The sequence below is a fragment of the Phymastichus coffea genome, unplaced genomic scaffold, assembly GCF_024137745.1.
Source record: "Phymastichus coffea isolate CEN01 unplaced genomic scaffold, Cenicafe_Pcof_1.1 PCOF00016, whole genome shotgun sequence".
Lineage (NCBI taxonomy): Eukaryota > Metazoa > Arthropoda > Insecta > Hymenoptera > Eulophidae > Phymastichus > Phymastichus coffea.
In genome coordinates, this window is record NW_026706827.1 from 3,631,428 (window position 1) to 3,652,515 (window position 21,088).

A 21,088-nucleotide genomic window follows, 5' to 3' on the forward strand; every position below is an offset into this window, starting at 1 on the left:
CTAGAAGTCTTTAAAAGTCTTTGAATTTCTTACGAAAAAGAATTTATGCTAAATATCAAAAAAATTTAATTGAATTCGTCAAAAATACATTTCAAAATACTGTAAAAAAAATTATTTATGTTAGTGATGTTGCCGGAAGCCAATATAAAAATAGAATGAATTTTCTAAACTTAGTTCGATATTACGGCATTTATTCTATTTAGAGCAGGGTGTCATTTTTTTGCAAGTTATCATGTTAAAAGTCCATGTGATGGAATTGGTGGAGGTATAAAAAGATTAGCTCGACGAGAAAGCTTGCTCGGTAAAATCATAAGTAATTCTGCAGAATTTTACAAATGGGCGAAGCAAGTTATGCCTAAAATAACGTTTATTTACTGTAGTCAAGAAGAATATGAAATTTTTGAAAGTAGCATGTATAGTCAATTAAAAGATGCTCTTACTATACAAGGAACACAATCACTGCATGCATTCATTCCAGTTAGTGATGACAATACAACGGAAATTAAAGTAAAAAAAACTTCATACTCTTCTGAATTTGAAATAAGACGCATAATTTAAAGGGTTTTTTTTTGTAAAATTACTTGTAAATAACTTATTAAGAGTATTATGGTGTAGGTCCCATAAAAAAACATTTTTAATGCGGCCGCATCCTAAATATGCGTCGGTCTCAAGCCCGCTCAAACGCAGAGAGCGAATGTTTAATTTCAATATTATATCAGATTGTATAAAAAAATAGTTCATTTACATTACTTACTTAATTAATACATCTATATATTATTTAAATAAATACATATAGACTGTTAGAATATGAAATTATTTATTCTTTAAAGAAGGCAATTGCAGCAAGCAACGTTGGAACCGCACGAGTAGCAGACGGCCGAGCGGCTAGCGCGCGGTTCGTTTCATTTTAGTGCTATCTTAATCCTAATAGCGGGCACTCGATTTTCTCAACGGTTTCTTATGTAAAAAATGACAAGGAACACGATGGTACAAAAATTAAAAAAAAAAAAATATCGTTTTTTGAGATATCGTCGATTTTTTGAAAAAATTGTTTATAACAGTGGCATAAATAAATTATTTGGTATTTTATTATTTACATTTTAAAAGTGAAACTCTTTCCGCGTCTTTTAAAAAAAGAATCATGTCCATATCTTTATTAGTCTCCGAGAAATCGAATTAATAAAAAAAAGTCCAATATTTTTTCAACAGTTGATAAGTCGGCCCCTTATCAATATTTTGATCTAAAACTCTGCACAGATGTTGACCTCTGTATAGGTAACAAGTCTACCAACTTTGAACAAAATTGGTGATTTGAAGTTTTAAACTGTTTGAAATAGCCAAGAATTGCCCTATAAAGGAAAGATTCATAGCTAAAGCATTTTACATACTTCTTCCATCTGAGCTAATGATATCTCAAATTGTTTTATAAGCCATTGAGCAGATATCTCTTTTTCAATTGTTTGTTTTCTATAAGACTCTGACTTACTATCATCGTATCTACATTTTATATTTTAATGCAGTACATTACAAGGCTTTACCTGAGAGTGTTGCACTGTTTGCAACACCTCAGAAAAGCTATCTCCGTCCTTTGCCGCCCTGTAACCAGCCGGATAATTATGACCGACGCGCGCCCTAATCCGAACACTAATTTATTTTCATATCCGCCTACCCATACCTCAGAAAAAGACGCAACAAGTCGAAGAATGCGATCCGACGGATGAGTGAAAAATGGAGCGCACAACGACAAAAAGAGAGCGCACGCACACACACACTCCCGACCGCGTGTTGCCGGCTGGAAAGAAAAACATGAAAATTTGACTGGGAAATGCAGCGGAAATGAATGTTAGCGATATATGCAGATCCGTTACACTTCCAGACACTGATACGGATACTTTGGAGACGCTGGCACACCTGGGGCGACTAGAAAATTGTCGATGAAGCGGCAGACGGCAATCAGCTGTGTCAGGTTGCTGCGCACCATCGGTAACATCCTGAGCGCCACACACACAAACACTGCTGCCGATCACTGACAATACCCGGAGACACACACACATAACACCCGGGTACACACTTACACCACACGACCGAGGGGGAGTGCTCCAGGAGGCAGACTTGACAAGAATGAGCGAGATAAACTAAGCGAGAGCGAGCGAGATAGACTAAACGAGAGCGAGCGAAACAAACTAAGCAAGAGCGAGCGAGACAGACCATATGAAAGCGAGCGAACTAGAATAAATACTATACTAATTTAAACGCAAATACGATGATGACGGCACTACGAAGATAAAACCGACATACAATCATTGTATCATTGCAAAATATCTAGCGATGCGATTTAGAACATGGAACATACTAAAATAAAAATTAGACAATACTTGTATGCGGCCGCTACAAACCCTTAAGTGTATAAATAAGCGATAAAAAATCTGACAAATTAAATTGATAATTGATTAATGAAATTTGAACCTCTGAGGAAACTCGCCGGTGACGTCACGACCATTAAGCGAATTAAAATAAAATTTGATGTCCGTCCGCAACGAAAAATAAATAGAAGTAGGGGTAGATCTTTCTCATCAATCAATGCTGTCCGACTTAGTGGGGGGTAAGAGAGGGTAAATAGCGACGAATCTTCGACCCGAGACGAGGAGTCGTATTCTGAGCTGCCGGCACTTCCAGGACGTGAGAGGACGGATAAAATCGACAATTGTTAGGCACCATCGGCCTGAGAAGAGGAAATCGCCGTGATGACGTCACCCTGCCCACTCTGCGTAGTTGTACCGTGGGCAAACAAAACTACGTCGCGATATTTATTTATTTTATTATACCACCCGCTCAATATTATCTGCGGTTTTTGTCGTTGAAGGTCGGCCGGAACAAGAATCACTATCGACAGAAGAGCAACCATCCTTGAACCGTTTATACCACTCTTTTATTCGTGTTTTGCTCATACACTCACTTCTGAAGGCCTTTTGCATCATTTCAATAGTTTCCGAACTCGTTTGCCGAGTTGAAAGCAAAATTTTATGCAAATTCGTTGATCTTGTTTTTCAGTCATTTTTGACAATATCAAAATCCGACGAACGCGAAAAAGGCCATGTAAACAAAGACACGCTGCGCATGAACTATTCGTCCGGCAGCTATCAGTAAGTAACCAATAGATTCGTGAGGCTTTACTGTTGACGTTTTAGTCCGGTAGAGATAGCTTGAACACTATGGCGCGAAGATATAAACGTAGGCCCGATACTTTCCGGGCAGACTTCGTATACCATAGTAGAATATTATGGATATCAGGTGTAAATGACAGCATACTTAGGTTTGAAACAGCAAAGCCCTACCTGTCGTGATTTTGATGTTACTCGTACAGTCTTTGGGAGTTATAACTTATTTCGGTTTACATTAGTAGAGCCCTACCTGTTGTAGTCTTGATGTTATTGTGTTTGAGGTTATGGAATTACAGCTTAATTGAGGTTTTATAAACTATGCGCTACCAGCTATTCAAGATTTTTTGTTAATATAATGCGTCGTTTAACAAAAATTAAACAAAGGAATTTACACGTCATGTCATTTTTTCTGTTCACATATCGGTCATTGCGAAACCTGTATTTCAGTTCTTTTCAATCGATGATATCTCCGGTATAGAAAATGATACTCATGCATATAAATACTGATATGGAAAGCTCAGAAGTAGCCCTTTCTGATAGTTATTACAGATTTGGAAAATAATAAAAAATGGCGATATTATGAATGCTCAAATATGGCGAATAACCGTGTTTTTCACATTTTTAGGTTAGGATTACTCAAAACCTGATATGATGGAATAATTCTGAACCCGGATTTGCGTTCTACGCCGAAAATTACTTCGGAAATAACTATCAGCTACTCCATAACAATTACAACCTCATATTTTGCAGACAAATGCTGTTATTAGAAGTTTTACGAAATCATTTGTCAAATTTTAAAAATATCTATGTGAAAGGGAAAGAGAAAAAGCAATGGCTTCAAAATATTTTACCTGAAAAGTAAATTTTAGTAATGTGTTTGAATATTTAGTTTATGTAGATAATTCTTAATTACATTTTTTTATTTACAGAAAAATTTTAGATTTTGAAAGAGATGCGGGATGTCCTCCGTTAACAAAATTATCAAGTTGTAACGGTCCTATCTATGAGCTAATTAATTATGTTACTGAATCACTGCAACCCGTCAAACGCATGTATCTGTTTACTCCAATCAGCACATTAAACGGCGCCACCTCACCGATTGTTTGATTGTATTAGTACAAGAGTAATTTCATAACCAAAATAAGGAGCGTGACGTCACAAAGTAATAAATATATTTATAATGATTTTTGTTATTTAAGAAAAATATGTTAATTAGAGATAATTTTGATATAACAAAGTATTTCTTATATAGATTTTAGTACGTAGATTTAAAATATAGTAATACGAATTGCGTTTAATTATTAAATAATAATGAATTTTAATATGAAAAGTTAATTTATTTATTATGAATACTAAAAATATGAATTATTAGAAAAATGTAAATAGTCTAAATGCAAAATGAATAAGAAATTAACATGAGTAAGAATTGGTTTCATTGATAACAGCTTAATAATAACTGTTATTAATAAATAAACAATTAATAATTTATTTAAACAATAAGTTGTATATAGAACGAAAGCGTTAATTTTATACTTAATAATAACTTTATAATTTATAAATCTTAGATAATTAATCTAATAATTGCGTTATAAGATTATAGAAAAAACCGTTAAAAATATGAAAATTTATTATAATTCAAATGTTATTAACTAATTTGAATATTTCTTTAAAAAAATACTTCTAAAATTAATAAACTATAAGGTTATGTAAAAATTTAATAATTTTCCATTGTAAATATGGTAATATTACATTAATTAACTTTATTAGTTAATAACTTTTGACGACACTATTTGCGATAATTGTTAATTACACTAAATCAACAAATAACGAATTCTGTAAAGTTCACATGTATTGAAAGCTCATTATAATGTTTATTTACTTGTAAATTAAGAAAACTTATTTCTCAAAATTCGCGAATGTTTCTCGAATATTCGAAAACTTCTCGAAGAAAACGCTCCTGCGAAAAAGGCAGGAAAATTCGTGTATAAATACGCCCACTATTGCACAGGCTGGCATTCACTTCTAGCCTTGCAAAGTGAGCGTATGTGTCTTAAAGTTTATTGAATAAAAGTTTATTGTGATGTTCGTATCACTTATAAATAATTCGTACTCTTGTATCTAGTTGCGCTAATGAGTAAGAATTCGTTTCTAATAAATCTACTCTACTTGTCAATAAAATAAATAGATAAATCAAATATAAGGTGATAATAATAAATTGAAAAATCAAATATATGCGAATATGAATGTGGTTTCTAGGAAAGTCAGACTATGTCCTAGTTTCTTATGGTGCGAATTGTCCCATAAGCAGAGCTAAGATCTTCCTTGGATAGTATATAATTCGGCCCAAGTTTCTTATAGCGCGAGATATTCTATAAGTTTAGCTCGAATTATAGGAAAGGAAAAGTCTTGCTCAATTAATCACAATGAGAGAAAGAACTTAGGTATCAGCCAAGTTTATTCAGACACATACGCTCACTTTGCAAGGCTAGAAGTGAATGCCAGCCTGTGCAATAGTGGGCGTATTTATACACGAATTTTCCTGCCTTTTTCGCAGGAGCGTTTTCTTCGAGAAGTTTTCGAATATTCGAGAAACATTCGCGAATTTTGAGAAATAAGTTTTCTTAATTTACAAGTAAATAAACATTAATAATGAGCTTTCAACACATGTGAACTTTACAGAATTCGTTGTTTGTTGATTTAGTGTAATTAACAATTATCGCAAATAGTGTCATCAAAAGTTATTAACTAATAAAGTTAATTAATGTAATATTACCATATTTACAATGGAAAATTATTAAATTTTTAAATAACCTTATAGTTTATTAATTTTAGAAGTAATTTTTAAAAAAATAACATTTGAATTATAATAGATTTTCATATTTTTAACGGTTTTTTCTATAATCTTATAACGTAATTATTAGATTAATTATCTAAGATTTATAAATTATAAAGTTATTATTAAGTATAAAATTAACGCTTTCGTTCTACATACAACTTATTGTTTAAATAAATTATTAATTGTTTATTTATTAATAACAGTTATTATTAAGCTGTTATCAATGAAACCAATTCTTACTCATGTTAATTTCTTATTCATTTTGCATTTGGACTATTTACATTTTTCTAATAATTCATGTTTTTAGTATTCATAATAAATAAATTAACTTTTCATATTAAAATTCATTATTATTTAATAATTAAACGCAATTCGTATTACTATATTTTAAATCTACGTACTAAAATCTATATAAGAAATACTTTGTTATATCAAAATTATCTCTAATTAACATATTTTTCTTAAATAACAAAAATCATTATAAATATATTTATTACTTTGTGACGTCACGCTCCTTATTTTGGTTATAAAATTACTCTTGTACTAATACAATCAAATAATCGGTGAGGTGGCGCCGTTTAATGTGCTGATTGAAGTAAACAGATACATGCGTTTGACGGGTTGCAGTGGTTCAGTGATATAATAAACTAGCTAGCTCATAGATAGGACCGTTACATTATCGACAGAGTGTTTTGTTATTATATATTTGTCGACATTTATAGTTGACGAATTACGTAGTTTATTTCTTTTATATTAAGTAATTTATATTTATTTTATAATCAATTGAGTGATTATTACTATTATTACTATACATACAGTTTAGTAATATTTGTTCTTTATCTTCTGTATTTTTATATTGTGTGGGGTTACTTACATTTTGTAAATGTTTAGTGAATATGTTAGCTTTATCAATACTTGTTCTAGCCCATTTCATGTCATTTTTTAAGGTCGGAGAAGAGAATATTTGTAATTGGTTAATTTTTTTATTTGATTTTCAAAGTGAGTAAGCAATAGCCTTAGTTGGAGTTAGGTTACTTAGGTAATTATTTATATTTTCATCGTAAAGAATTTTTTAAAGTTCTTTAATATACCGATTAATTTTGGTTTTAAAAATTTGTAATTAGGTTGACAGCTATATTTTTGTAATTTTTTTTCTTTAATTTTATGAGATATTGTTTTTGAAATAATTAAATTTATTTGTTAATGTATTGCGTGCATAGAAGTTGCATTTTCAATAGCATTATAAATATTGTAATTTAGGTTTTTAATCACAGTATCGATATCTTGGTTTATTTTAATGATATGGTACATGAAAGTTTTTCATTTATCAATGCTCTGTAAGAATCCTAATTTGTTCATTTATTATATAAGGAACATTTTTTTAGTTTATTTTAATTGTTGAGAAGAAGTTCATGAAAATGATCTGAAGTTAAATAGAGGCATGTTGTGGCTGTTAGGTTTTTTTGATATAATTCTCTAATGATAGTGAAATCTATTAGATCCAATAGTTTATTTATATCGGAGGTCCAGTAGTACAGTGCCCATCAATTATTTTTGCCATACCTACACCAAAATCAGGCAAACATGAAAGTTTTGTATCTCAGTCGGAAATTATCGTAGCGTTTTCCCTGTCGTCCCTAGCTCTCGCTGTCTGCACGCGCTATTATTAAGTCGGGCATAGATGTGACTATGTTGGCGCATTGTTAATGTCCTACTTACGAGTATATGATTGAAGTGTGGATCAGTGGTTAAGGAAATTGAGGATTATTCTGTAAAATTTTTGTCTTATCTTGTAAAATAATTGAGTATATTTTCGGTTTGGACGTTTTGTCATATAATCATTGAGAGGTCATATGCGGTTTATAAATGATAAAATTAAGATTAGTGCGAAAAAATAATTGTAGCTTTAATTAGAAAAAATGCAATTAACAAATATAACAGTAATAAAAAATCATTAGTATGTATTCGTTTGCATATCAATTATGCGTGTCTCTTCAGTGATTAGAAGCTCTCGGAAAAATGACGCACTCATCACTACAAGTTAAACCGTAGCATGTTCCAACAGTCATATTCCTTAATAATCGTAGCACTTTTTATTGTTTTTAAAAATTTAATTTTTTCGTTACTTGCCGTCTTTACAAAATTAATGAGGAAAAGAAATTTCATGTTTTTTTTAGTTTTTATAAAGCATTTTAACATAATTTTGAAATACGTTTTTTAAAAGATTCAAAATTTATAAAAATAAATTGTTCTGTATAATTCCAAACTAATTAGTTAACAAATACACATAAGTATAATTTTAAATATTACGTGAAATATATGCAGATGATACAGAGTAATTTTGTATATTACTTAGCATATTAAGAATTTTTCTAAATTAATAGAAATTAAGATGAACCATTTCTATAAATATAGGTACATAGACAATTTATCTTTACCTGTTGGGACCCTGTTGAAGGATATACAGAACTCGAAGATTGATTACATCGATGATCCCATGAAGGCGAGTTATGTACTATAGGGTTAATAATGCCCTGCGGCGATGATCTAGATGGCTGATTATTCCACTGCTGGCAACTAGTAACAGCAGTCACTGATGATACAGATGTGTTGATAATTCCCTGAGTTTGTGAATGCTGCTGTTGAGGTGATTGCGATTGTTGATTTGAATACTGCAGTCGAATATTGTTACCAGTGCTATATTGACTGCTTCCTGAAGACCAACCTATAAGAATTAAGTGTACTTTATTCAAACATTCAACAATAATCTTTTGGTATAAAGTTTACAATATTTTTCTCCACAAAGCACACACACACACACACACACACACACACACACACACACACACACACACACACACACACACACACACACACACACACACACACACACACACACACACACACACACACACACACACACACACACACACACACACACACACACACACACACACACACACACACACACACACACACACACACACACACACACACACACACACACACACACACACACACACACACACACACACACACACAAGAAAAATTATCTAAAATCGTTGAAATTTTTTTCCGCACATTACGTGCAAAGTGGAGTACTCTTCTATCAGAGAGTGCAGAACCACATGAATAGTTCGAGAGTAATGTGCCTTTATCGCTCTCGGCTGCGTTTCGAGTGATAAACATGTCATATTGCACGGTATACGACACACTTTAGTTTTAGACAGTCAATGCAGGTCTGTATCGCCTACTGAGAGTGCACCATCACCTTTGTACAGGGATATGCGAAAAAATCATAAATGTACTACGGAAGAATAGTAGGTAAACCACGCACTGTGCTCCCTTAGTGCATAATGTACTATTTCCTAATTGAAAGGATATAAAGATAAATTTCTGATTTCGTGATCATAATAGTTAGAATTAAATAGTCCAGGAAGATTTCAGAACAAAAATTTGGTTTATATAATTTTTTAAGAATATAAAACAAGACATTTTTGTCTAATTTATAAATGTGATATCGCTAATCACTTATTATTTATATTTGTTCGTACTTTTGTAGTCTCTTGCGTTAATGAGTAAGAATTCGTTTCAAAGTAAATATATCTAATATTACTTATGATATATAATTTTAATCTTATATGTGAAAATTAAATCTTTGTAATCAAAATATATAACTATTTGGAATGGAATTAAGGAAAGATAAACTTTGCCCTAGTTACTTATAGTACGAAGTGTCCCATAATCAGATCATAAGTCTTTCTTGGAAAAAAGAATGTGATTCAGCCCAAGTTTCTCATAGCGCGAAATGTTCTATGAGTTGAGCGTAAATTATAATAGGAGAGGAAATGCTTGCATAGCAAATCATAAGTGAGAAACAACTTAGGTATAAGCCAAGTTTATTCAATCTCAAGCGCTTACTTTGCAAGGTTAGGAGAGAATACCTCTCATCTGTGTCAAATTGAGCCTATTTATACACAAATTTTAGAGGCCCATTTATGCGAGATAGCCCTTTTTACGCTGTTTCTGCAAATGTATAAAATCATTTTCTCTTGTTTACAAAAATAGACAGCGCTAAAGAAAATTTAAATAGTGTAAAAAATACAGAATGTAATATTGATAATTTAAACATAATTCGCACTTATCGCAAAAATCGTCGTTAAAATTTATTAACTAACAAAGTTAATTCAATACCGTAAATTTTACAATAAAATAATTGAATTTTTTTAAATAGAAAAATAATTTATCGCTTTTAGACATTATTACAAATAACAAATACTTAAACTATTTGATAATATTTGATTAATAATAATTTATGTTTTTGACCAAATCTTATAACGTAAATATAAAATCGGCTAATTAAAAATTATCAATTCTAACAATTTTGTCAAAATCAACAAAAGTACAAAATCAACACTTTCGATTATTATACTTTTATTTGTTTAAATAAATTATAAATTTTTTATTTATTGATAACAATAGTAACTAAGTTGCTATCAATAAAACGAATTCTTACTCATGTTTCTACGATTTTCATCTCGAGCTCAGAGTATTCGCTTTATTACAATAATTAATACTTGTAAAGTTATAAATAAATTAAGCCGTGGTGATCATACCTACAAATAATGTATTGGTCACATGGGATAAAAATGACCCAACGCAAAGAAACAGCTGCTAATTGCGTTTTTTTAATGTATAGATTCAAATCTTGCGGGAAAATAAAGTTTAGGACTTCCTCTTTATAATCAAATTGTTTTTTCAATTTGTTAACATCCAAAAATTACAATAAAACATTTTTTCGGAAATTGTAACGTTTTACTAAAAAATTTCTTAAAATTTCAATTTTACGGATAAGTTAAAACAAAATTTTCGGGTTATACTCTAGAAATAGTATTGATTGAAGGAAAAAATAGTCTTGCATCGTAGCTTTCAAAAAATATATTTATTTTGAAGTGCAACGGTAGTCGATTCGATTAATCGATCCGTTCGCGATTTGTCTACTCGCGATGTTAGTTCGAACGACTAAGAGAGAGAGAGAGAGAGGGCGCGTGAGGTTTTGAAAATAGGCAGTTAAGCCTCAGCTGCTTTCGCGAGAGTATCGGATTTAGTTTGCACTGTGTTTCGCCATTATTAGTTATAAAGTTTCCTGGGATTTGTTAATACGTGCGAGTGCAATGTGGAAGCTAAACAGCAGTAGCATTTACAGCAGCAGCATCTCAAGCAGCAGCAGTATTACGAGTGAGGCAGCGCAGCTGATTTGGATCCGAGGAGCACCTCTTAATTTTGCTTCAACAATTACGGCTGATCACCGTTATTGCACCGCGCGACAAAATACTTCCGACAGTATTTTGTCTATCGCGAGCGTAATTTTTTGTATTCACGCCGAGCGTTAGATTTCGCGGAAATTTTCGAATTCTCTCTCTCTCTCTCACCGAATTATAATTAATAATTATAAATCCTATTCGCGTGCATTAGTCTTTCGGCCCATAAAAGACTGTAGTTTTTATTAATTAAAATTTGCATAATTTTATTCGCCGTTTACGTCACGTCGTTCCCTAATAGTTATTAGATCTATAAAGGCTTAAGTCTTAATCCGATTTCGTCTAGGGGATTAGGCGGATTAGGCATTAAGTCATTCATACTGAAAATAGATCGAGTGTCACAAGTCAAGTGACTTAAGGTGAGTTAAACTCGGTTGAAAAGAAGACACTGAAACGAAAGCTTCAAACGTAAAGGTGAACACACGCATAACCATACACGTTTAACGGAGCGGCGGTTAGCTCTGCATCATGGGAGCTTGTGCGTTAATAAATATCTCATTTCGTAAGATAATCATCCCGTTACAGAAGATTGAAGTTATCAGTTTTAACGAAACTTAAGAAATGAGGTAAATGAGTTTTGAGGTGTGAAATAAAGTATTAAAAGTTCTTCAAACTGGAAAATTTTTTTTATTCATATTATAAGTATTATCAAAAACAAGTAAAAACTACATTATAAGCTGAACAATTATTCATGACCGACACAATCAGTGTATATTTACTCCTATGCTCGATGTTCATCGCACATCGGTCTTTCGCACGATGGACAAAGTAACTTAGTTTTTCTGTCAGTTGCCCGCTTGCAAAGACCGCATCTTTTCCTGGTCAGCTACTCGACTTTCTCTTCGTCACATACCTGAACATCTTTGTTCAAAATGTTATTGATTTCGGCTCGTAAATTATTTTGTAGCGTAGGTTTCGTGGAACGACGTACCAAATACGGCTCAACAAGGTGCATAACCAATTTGTCCAAGCATGCTTTAGCTGACATCGATTTTTTAATGCCATTATTTTCCAAATAAAATTTTAGTAAAATACGTGCATTAACAGCTGCCATGTCAAGCATTCCAAAAAAAAACTCTGACTGGCCAGCAATTGCTTTTAGCACAAACAGTATGCGAATGGCAGAGCTAATCGAAGTAATCAGTCCCTTCTTTAGTCTGGTTGTATTGTAAAATGACTTCAGGTTTTCCGTTATGCATAGCGTCTGTGCATTTATCAGAAGAAATTACCAGCGCGAATTTATTTTTTTTCGAAGTATAAGGCACGAGTATCAAGTCGTTTGCGTGGTGGAATTTCGCATTTAGGACAGACTTATCAGGTACTTTGAATTCGAGCGTCCCAGGTGGCATGATTTTCTTAAATGAAAGCACTAATCATAGTTTTGATAGTACGGTTCACTCTTTCCGTTGGGTTGCTCTTTGGCTAGTATGGCGCGCATGTACTATGTATTACGCCAAACGAATCCAAGAACTCGTCCACCGATTTATTTTTAAATGGCCTACCACTGTCCGATAAGAATTTATCGGGTACGCTGAATCGCAAGAAGGTTCGTTCCTTCAACTCGCGACGAATCGCCTGTCCGTTCGTGGCATTATGCGGACCTCGAGAATGGGCTCATGGCATCGTCCGCCACTATTTTACATGGCCGCGAGACTATGTGCCGTTCTATTAAATCAGCTGAAGCAACTTGCTCCACCTTGTTTTGTTGATAGACGAAGCAAATACGAACATAATGGGCTATGTGTCTATACATGTCAGGCCAATAATACTTTAGTGAGGCTCGCTTTAGCGTTTTATAACGCCCCAAGTGTCCAGCAGCTAGACTGTTATGACATTCCACTAGAACTTGAGTTCTCCGTTCTCTAGGAAGTACTAACTTCCATGCGTCTTCGTCCGCGCTCATTAGATCGTCGACGAGAGGATCTGGCTTTTAAATATATAGCTTTAATCCATTATACTTCCAATACGGGTGCTTAGTAGGGTTTTCTCGAACCTTTTTGATCCACTTTAAGTACCAAGGGTCCTTGACTGGAGGAAACGCTTGAAGCGATGTTAAGTTGGCTGCAGTGGTCTCGTCATCTTCATACATCCGTAATAAGACGTCTGGAACTACGTTGAATTTCCCTTTACGATGCACTATATCAAAGCTGTACGATTGTAGAATCAGCGACCAACACTAAGCTTACTGTTTGGATGCTTGAGATCTCGTAACCATTTCAAGCTGTGGTGTTCAGTTTTCACTGTAAAATGATAGCCTTCTATATAAAGCCTAAATTTTTCGATCGTCTATATCACAGCGAGACCACACTCTTTCAGTCACCGAAAGCCTCCATTCGGTGACAATGAGTGCTCGACTGGCGTAACAGAGTACTCTCTCATCTTCTCCTACATGCTGTAAGAGGACACTGCCTGAATAGCTAGCGTCTCATTCAACTATGAATAGAGCTGTAAAGTCTGGCCGAGCCAAGACAGGGGCGGTGGCGATCAATTCTTTAATGCGTTCGGAAGCATCTTGCTGCGCTTCAGTCCACGCATATTTAGTGCCTTTTTTCATTAACGTGGTAAGTGGATCCACTATGCTTGCAAAATTGGCAAGAACTTCCGATATCACGACGCCATGCTTAGAAACCTACATCATTGTTTGATGTTCTTAGGCGGCGGACAGTCCATAATAAGGTGAACTCTTTCAGGATCAGGACGAGTTCCATCCCTATTGACTAAGAGATCCAAGTAGCGTACTTCAGCCATACAAATGCTTGATTTTTTTCGGTTGACAGTTAAGTCAGCCTCTTTGATTCTATTGAGTATACATGGAAGCCATTTAAGATAATCTGCATAGGTCTCTGTCGCTGTGATCAAATCATCGATGTAGGCGAAAGCGTAAGACTCCATCTCGGGTGGTACAAGATGGGTTCAATAAGTCTTTACAAAAAGAAGGAAAAAAATTTTTGCGTATGTAATATTTATTTATTTTTCAACATAACCTCCTTGAAGGACGATACATTTTATTAAACGGCCTTTCAGTTTTTTTAAGCCATCAGAAAAATATGATTTCTGAAAACCCTCAAAATAGGCATTTGTTTCGGCGATGACTTCTTCATTCGACGTGAATCGTTGTCCGGCAAGCCATTTTTTGAGGTTAGGAAATAAGAAAAAGTCACTGGGAGCCAAATTAGGCGAATATGGTAAATGGTCAATTAATTCGAACTTTAAATCGTTAATTTTTGCCATCGAAACTGCACACGTGTGAACTCGAGCATTGTCTTGAAGAAAGAGGAATTTTTATTGTTCAAGTGAGGACGTTTTTCTCTGATTTTTTCTTTCAGCTAACCTAATAATGACGCATAATATTGTCCAGTGATCGTCTGGCCCTTTTCCAAGTAGTCGATGTAGATGATTCCATACGCATCCCAGAAAACCGTGGCCATAATCTTGACAGCTGACTTTACTGTCTTTGCCTTCTGTGGGGCTGGTTCTCCTGCGGTAATCCATTGTTTGGACTGTTCTTTGGTTTCAGAAGTGTAGTGGTGTACCCATGTTTCGTCTACAGTTATAAGTCGACGCCAAAAGTCTTCCGGATTACGACGTATGCCAAAAGAGCCTCAGAGGTGACTACGCGGGTTCGTTTGTTTTCAACAGTGAGCAAACGCGGCACCCATCTTGCTGATATTTTTTTCATCCCCAATTTTTCATGCAAAATTAAAATGATTGTACCCTTTGATACCCCTGTGGCCTCAACTAATTCTCGCAATTTTAATCTTCTATCACTCAACATCATATCGTGGATTTTGTTGACCATTTCGGGCGTACTCACTTCTACGGGACGTTCTGAACGAGATTCATCTTTTGTTGTTGTACGACCGCGTTTAAATTCATTTACCCAGTTACAAACAGTCTTAAACACAGGGGCAAACTTACCATGAACGGCGTTCAACTCAACTGTGATTTCTTTTGGTGTAAGGTCTTTCAAATGAAAATGTTTTATCACCGCTCGAAACTCTGTTTTTTCCATTTTTCAAATAAACCAATAACTTTTTGTTCAACCAACGCTCACAAAAAAACGACTTAATGAATCGAGCTAAAACTTTGTATGATATATAGTTAGTAGTATTGCTTGCCAAAAACATCATAATTTAAGCGTGACGAGCGCCATCTTTTGGATTTTGGCTCATTAAAACTAATGCGTACGCATTATTTACAACAAAATGATAAGTTTTTTTTCCGACGAAATACTGTCATCATTATCACAGCTACGTTTCCTTTTTCTTTCGATACAATATTCGCTGAAGAGTCATCGCCATCGAGACTTTCGTTCTCGATTATTAATTTATGATAATTTTTTATTGTACGTTGTACAACTACATTTTCCATGTTCCGTACGCGTCAGAGTACGTGGCTTCGTTACAAGTTCCGTCGTTATCAATTTTACCAGCAAGCGTGACTGATCTTACAGTGGTTTGATTAATCCTTATGTCTCTAAATATAATTAAATTATTGTTTTCAATGCGGAAAATATTGTACAAGTGCAGATTCCAACAAGCTTCACGATCCATTTCCATCACGTATTAGTGGTAACCGTTGTTTACCACGGAGACATAAGACCATATTCCGCAATTATAGATTGTTCTTTGTATCTGTACTTTACATTACTTTACTAAGATATCTTGGAAGTTATACATTTAAAGAAAGTTTACATAAACTTTTCTGTTATTTATTGTCATTTTTGGAACTTCGTATGGTTCTACATCTAACAATGAAATTGTTGTTATATTCAACGATATAGCAACGCAATCATATCCATTTACAGCCGCTGTCGGGCTGGTTACTATCGAAGAGATCGAAAGAATTAAGCAAATCATTTTTCCTTATTTTTTTTAACCCTTTTCCTCCCAAATAACACAAATTTTTTCTTAACTTTCATCCTCATATCTTTTAATGAAAAAATTTTTTTACAGCGAATTTGGAAATTTCGATTTTCCGATTTTCAACGAATTCGAAAATTAAATCTCTCGCCTAAAGTCCTATCGCGTCGCGATCAGGAAAATCGACTTTTAGCGAGGGTAGCAAAAAAAAATAATTGTTAGACTTGAAATTTTTTTAAATTTTATGAAACCAATTTGAAAAAAATGTATACTAGGAATAAAATTGATTAATTTTTTACTCAAAAACTATTGACTCAATAAAAAATTTCATAATAACAAAAGAGTCTTAAAATTTACCAAGGAGTACTCTCAATTTTTTCAGAATTTTCCGAGTTAATTTTTGAATTCGTGGAAAATCGGAAAATCGAAGTTTCCAAATTCGCTGTAAAAAAATCTGAACAAATTTGAGAGTATTTCTTGACTAATTTTAAGACATTTTTGTTCTTAGAAATTTTTCACTAAACTTGATAGTTTTGGAGAAAAAATTCGTCAAGTTTAAAAAAAAAATTTTTCCTTTCGAACGCCATTTTGTGTTCGCCATTTTGAATTTCGGAAATAATCCGGCATTTGAAAGAAAAGACATCTATAACACCGATAACAGTGTTTCCAATGGTGTGCAAACTTTTTCCATTTTAAAATATACTTTTTTAGAAAAAAAAAACGCGAAAAATTTGTGAATTTTCCGGAAAACCGGCCTATAACGTTTCCGGCTTACAATTTAGGTAAATTTTGTCAACGGCATTCGAAAGAGGAGGTCAAAATCTACAAGATATGATGCTTGATAAATTTTTCATACGATTTTTTCATTAAAAGATATGAGGATGAAAGTTAAGAAAAAATTTGTGTTATTTGGGAGGAAAAGAGTTAAATCAAAAATGTGAAATATTATTATGCGTTCAATTGTGATTTTTTATCAATTTTCCGAGTAGGTATCTGTTGATTAATGTGTGAAATTTTCAAACGATTTCCATGTACTAATTAGGTTTTATTTTTTATTTCTATTTTTATATTGTGATATAAATTTTCAGAATGATTTCAATAAATTTGTCAGGACCAGAGTAGTGGTCTCCAAATTTTCCCGGGTTTGGTCCTAATTTTAAAAATACAAAATCATCTATTTTGAAATTCTTTGAATTAATCTTTTATTATAATATTTTTTTATCATTATTTTGAGATAATTAAATTATCATACCCTAATTTTTGTATCCCTGTTAATCGAGTAATTAAACTAGGAAGGTGCCCCAACCCGAACTCTCCGATTTCGATAACACAGGCCCACAAAAAAAACAAAAGTGTCTGTGCAATTGACCAGACCTATATATTCTTATGTATTTTTCGACGCTGAATCCGAATTTGCAATAAAAAAATAGGGTTCAGCTGCTTTTTTATGGGGTTTTGCTCGAAAAACCTCATTTTTTATGGTTTTTTCATGGTTTTTCTTAAATAAAAAAGAAATAAAGAAAAATTTTATTTTTTTGACTTCAGAATCGAATTCTACGGGAAAAAATACATCGAAAACCATGTTTTGAATTTTTTTTTACAGAAATTTCAACCCACCTACGGCGATGAAAAGGCAGAAAATCACGAAAAGTGAAAATTTGCTTCAAATTTAATTAAAATGACACTAAAAGCAAGATTTACGATTGTAAACCGATTTATAAACATTGAAAATACTTTACTGGGGGTTTTTGAGGTCGCTGATCAATCGTTTTTAGCTTTTGTTAGCGTGATGAACTTGAACTTTGCAATCATAACATACTCTCTGCAATTTGGATATTTGAATGAAACTATCTAAAGTTTATAACTTATATTGCTACTCAATAGCAGTACTATCAAAATCCTGCTGCTACGAAGACGTTGGCCACGATGACAACTGCCCTGAAAATGGGATGTGTAGAATGATTCGTCGGTCCAACTCTTCGTAGTAACGAAACCAGCGAAGGCGCGCTGTCTTGCAGGGGAGCGCTAAGATGTGAGAATGATGCCGTAGTGTGTCTGACGACGAGTTGATATTGTCCCCGTCAAAGTCAGAAAGCTCTCATACTTAGGCCTGGGAAGATATGAGAGTTATCACCCCCAGGACGGTTGACTCACCTGCGATCGGGAAGGATTCTTAGCATGTGGGTTTTAGATATAATTTATGGCACATCACAATTCCTCATCTTCATTTAACTTCGCTGGAACTTCTGGTAGCAGATGCAATCATGAATGCACTGGTAATCCTGATAACTTTTGTTTGTATGTGCAAAATTTGTTGGGTCGAAAAACAAAAGAAAAATAACAGAAACAATAAATGATTTGTATAAAGTATGTTTTGACATTGAGATTTCACAGCAAGAGAAAAGCTGGGTACCACAATTTGTCTGTAACTCGTGTCATATAATGATAAGTCGAGTTACCAAAAATCAGAACAAGACGTCCCTGAAATTCATTGCACCAACAAAATGAAAAAAACCAGAAAATGAAAACGATTGCTACTTTTGTACAACAAAAGTAGGGGATATAGCATAAGCTATATAAATAAAGCTTTATATAAATAAAGAAAAAGAAAGTACATTATTCTAGTCCTACAACTGTTGAGTTTCCAGAAAAAATCCTTATTGAAGGTTTAGAAAATGAAGAATCACGAGATAGTTTTACAACAGGTTTGGATTCTCTGCACGTGGACGATCATTCGACAAATAAGATTGATGTGAAAGAAATTGAACTAAGCAATAACCCATCCTCCGAAGATCTAAGCGAATCCGACGAAAGTGAAGAAAACCTCTCTTCGGATGATGATGAAGAATATGTACCCAAAGGTGTGGAGAATTCTGTGAAAAAATATGATCAAAAGAGTCTGAATGATTTATTTAGAAAGGCTGGCCTATCGAAAGAGCAAAACCCCATAAAAAAGCAGCTGGATACTACTTTTTTATTGCAAATTCAGATTCAGCATCGAAAAATACATAAGAATATATAGGTCTGGTCAATTGCACAGACACTTTTGTTTTTTTTGTGGGCCTGTGTAATTAGCATATGTTGTAGTACATTAAAAAAGCAAGAGATTGGCCTTTTTGTAGGCGGAAAAATATATTTAAGGGGTGAAATCCACCCCCAAAATTCACCCCCAAAAACCGGTTTTTTTAAATAGCTTTTTTCCTAGTCAATAGTTTTTAGTAAAACCAAGTGGGTAATATTCCTTATCGAAAGTATAACAAATTCTGGTGACACTGACTTTTCGGGGTTGCAGCCTCTATTTTTGATAGGTGAAAAATTGAAAAATTGACATAAATTGGAATAATGATTTAGTTTTGAGCAGATATTTATGTTTTGAAAGAAAATAAAGCTAAACAAATGAAAATAAACTGGAGAAATTTATATGAATTCCTATTATAACCCTTTATGGTGAAAAATGTTATTTTTATACAGAATCGATAAAAAGAGAAAATTATATTTAATCTATATTATCATACATGACTCTACTTTTAACTCATTTGTCTTTGTACCAATTTTTTGATAGAGTGCTTCACACTTACTAATATAAACATTTATAAAATTTAATATGATTTAGAAGAAACGGTTTTTTAACATTTTTTATTTGTTAAAGTCTGAACAGCAATGATAATCATTAAAAAAATGTTTGAAACATAGGGACTTTTCACACCAGCCAACGTATAATTCCAGCATTTTGGCAGCCTTCGATTTCGCATTTTGAACTACAAGAATCTCCAAAACTGAAATCAATCGGATTATCAAATTTTTCCGGTTTTTCTTCGAGATATCTTTTTTTAAACCAAGAATATTTAAAAAAGATTTAAATATCTTGGTGACGAAAATTGGTTATGAACAAATGACTCAAGCCTATTAATATTATTTCTCGAATGTATGAGGTCTGTCCGGAAAGTATCGGGCCTACGTTTATATCTTCGCACCATAGTGTTCGAGCGACCTCTACCGGACAGAAACGTCAACAGTAAAGCCTCACGTATCTATTGGTTACTTACTGATACCTGCCGGACGTATAGTTCATGCGCAGCGTGTCTTTGTTTACAGTGCCTTTTTCGTGTTCGTCGGATTTTGATATTGTCAAAAATGACTGAAAAACAAGATCAACGAATTTGCATAAAATTTTGCTTTCAACTCGGCAAACGAGTTCGGAAACTATTGAAATGATGCAAAAGGCCTTCAGAAGCGAGTGTATGAGCAAAACACGAATAAAAGAGTGGTATAAACGGTTCAAGGATGGTCGCTCTTCTGTCGATAGTGATTCTTATTCCGGCCGACCTTCGACGACAAAAACCGCAGATAATATTGAGCGGGTGCGATTTGCAATCGAACAAGATCGTCGTATGACTGTGCGAGAACTAGAAGAAGACCTTGGGATACCAAAAACTATCATTTCAGAAATTTTAACCGAAAATTTAGGAATGAAACGCGTGTGTGCGAAATTCATCCCAAAATTGCTCACAGCAGAGCAGAACATTCGCTTAGAAATCGCCCTGGACAATTTGGAAATGGTCAATAATGATGATAATGTGCTTAGAAAAGTTATTATAGGTGATGAATCATGGGTTTATGGTTATGATCCTGAAACAAAACAACAATCTTCACAGTGAAAGCATTCTGAATCGCCAAGACCAAAAAAAGCACGTCAAAGTCGGAGCAATGTTAAGTCAATGTTGATTGTTTGTTTCGATTGTGAAGGTGTTGTACATCACGAATATGCACCAACAGGTCAGACTATGAATAAAGAATACTACGTTCAAATTTTGAAACGTTTGCGTGGTGCAGTAAGAAGAAAACGGCCGCACTTTTGGGAAAGTGGTGACTGGCTTCTCCATCACGATAATGCGCCAGCGCATTCAT

At 33.7% G+C, this 21,088-nt stretch overlaps 1 protein-coding gene across 6 annotated transcripts in view; it reads right to left on the minus strand.

The window, feature by feature from the left end:
• Positions 1-21,088, minus strand: part of LOC131675125 (trithorax group protein osa) — a 1,031,961-nt gene that overhangs the window by 48,203 nt on the left and 962,670 nt on the right. For all 6 annotated transcript variants that reach the window (XM_058953975.1, XM_058953976.1, XM_058953974.1 and 3 more), the window contains one exon: positions 8,436-8,722. In XM_058953975.1, coding sequence (XP_058809958.1) covers positions 8,436-8,722 — 287 coding nt within the window. The remainder of the gene's footprint in view (positions 1-8,435; positions 8,723-21,088) is intronic.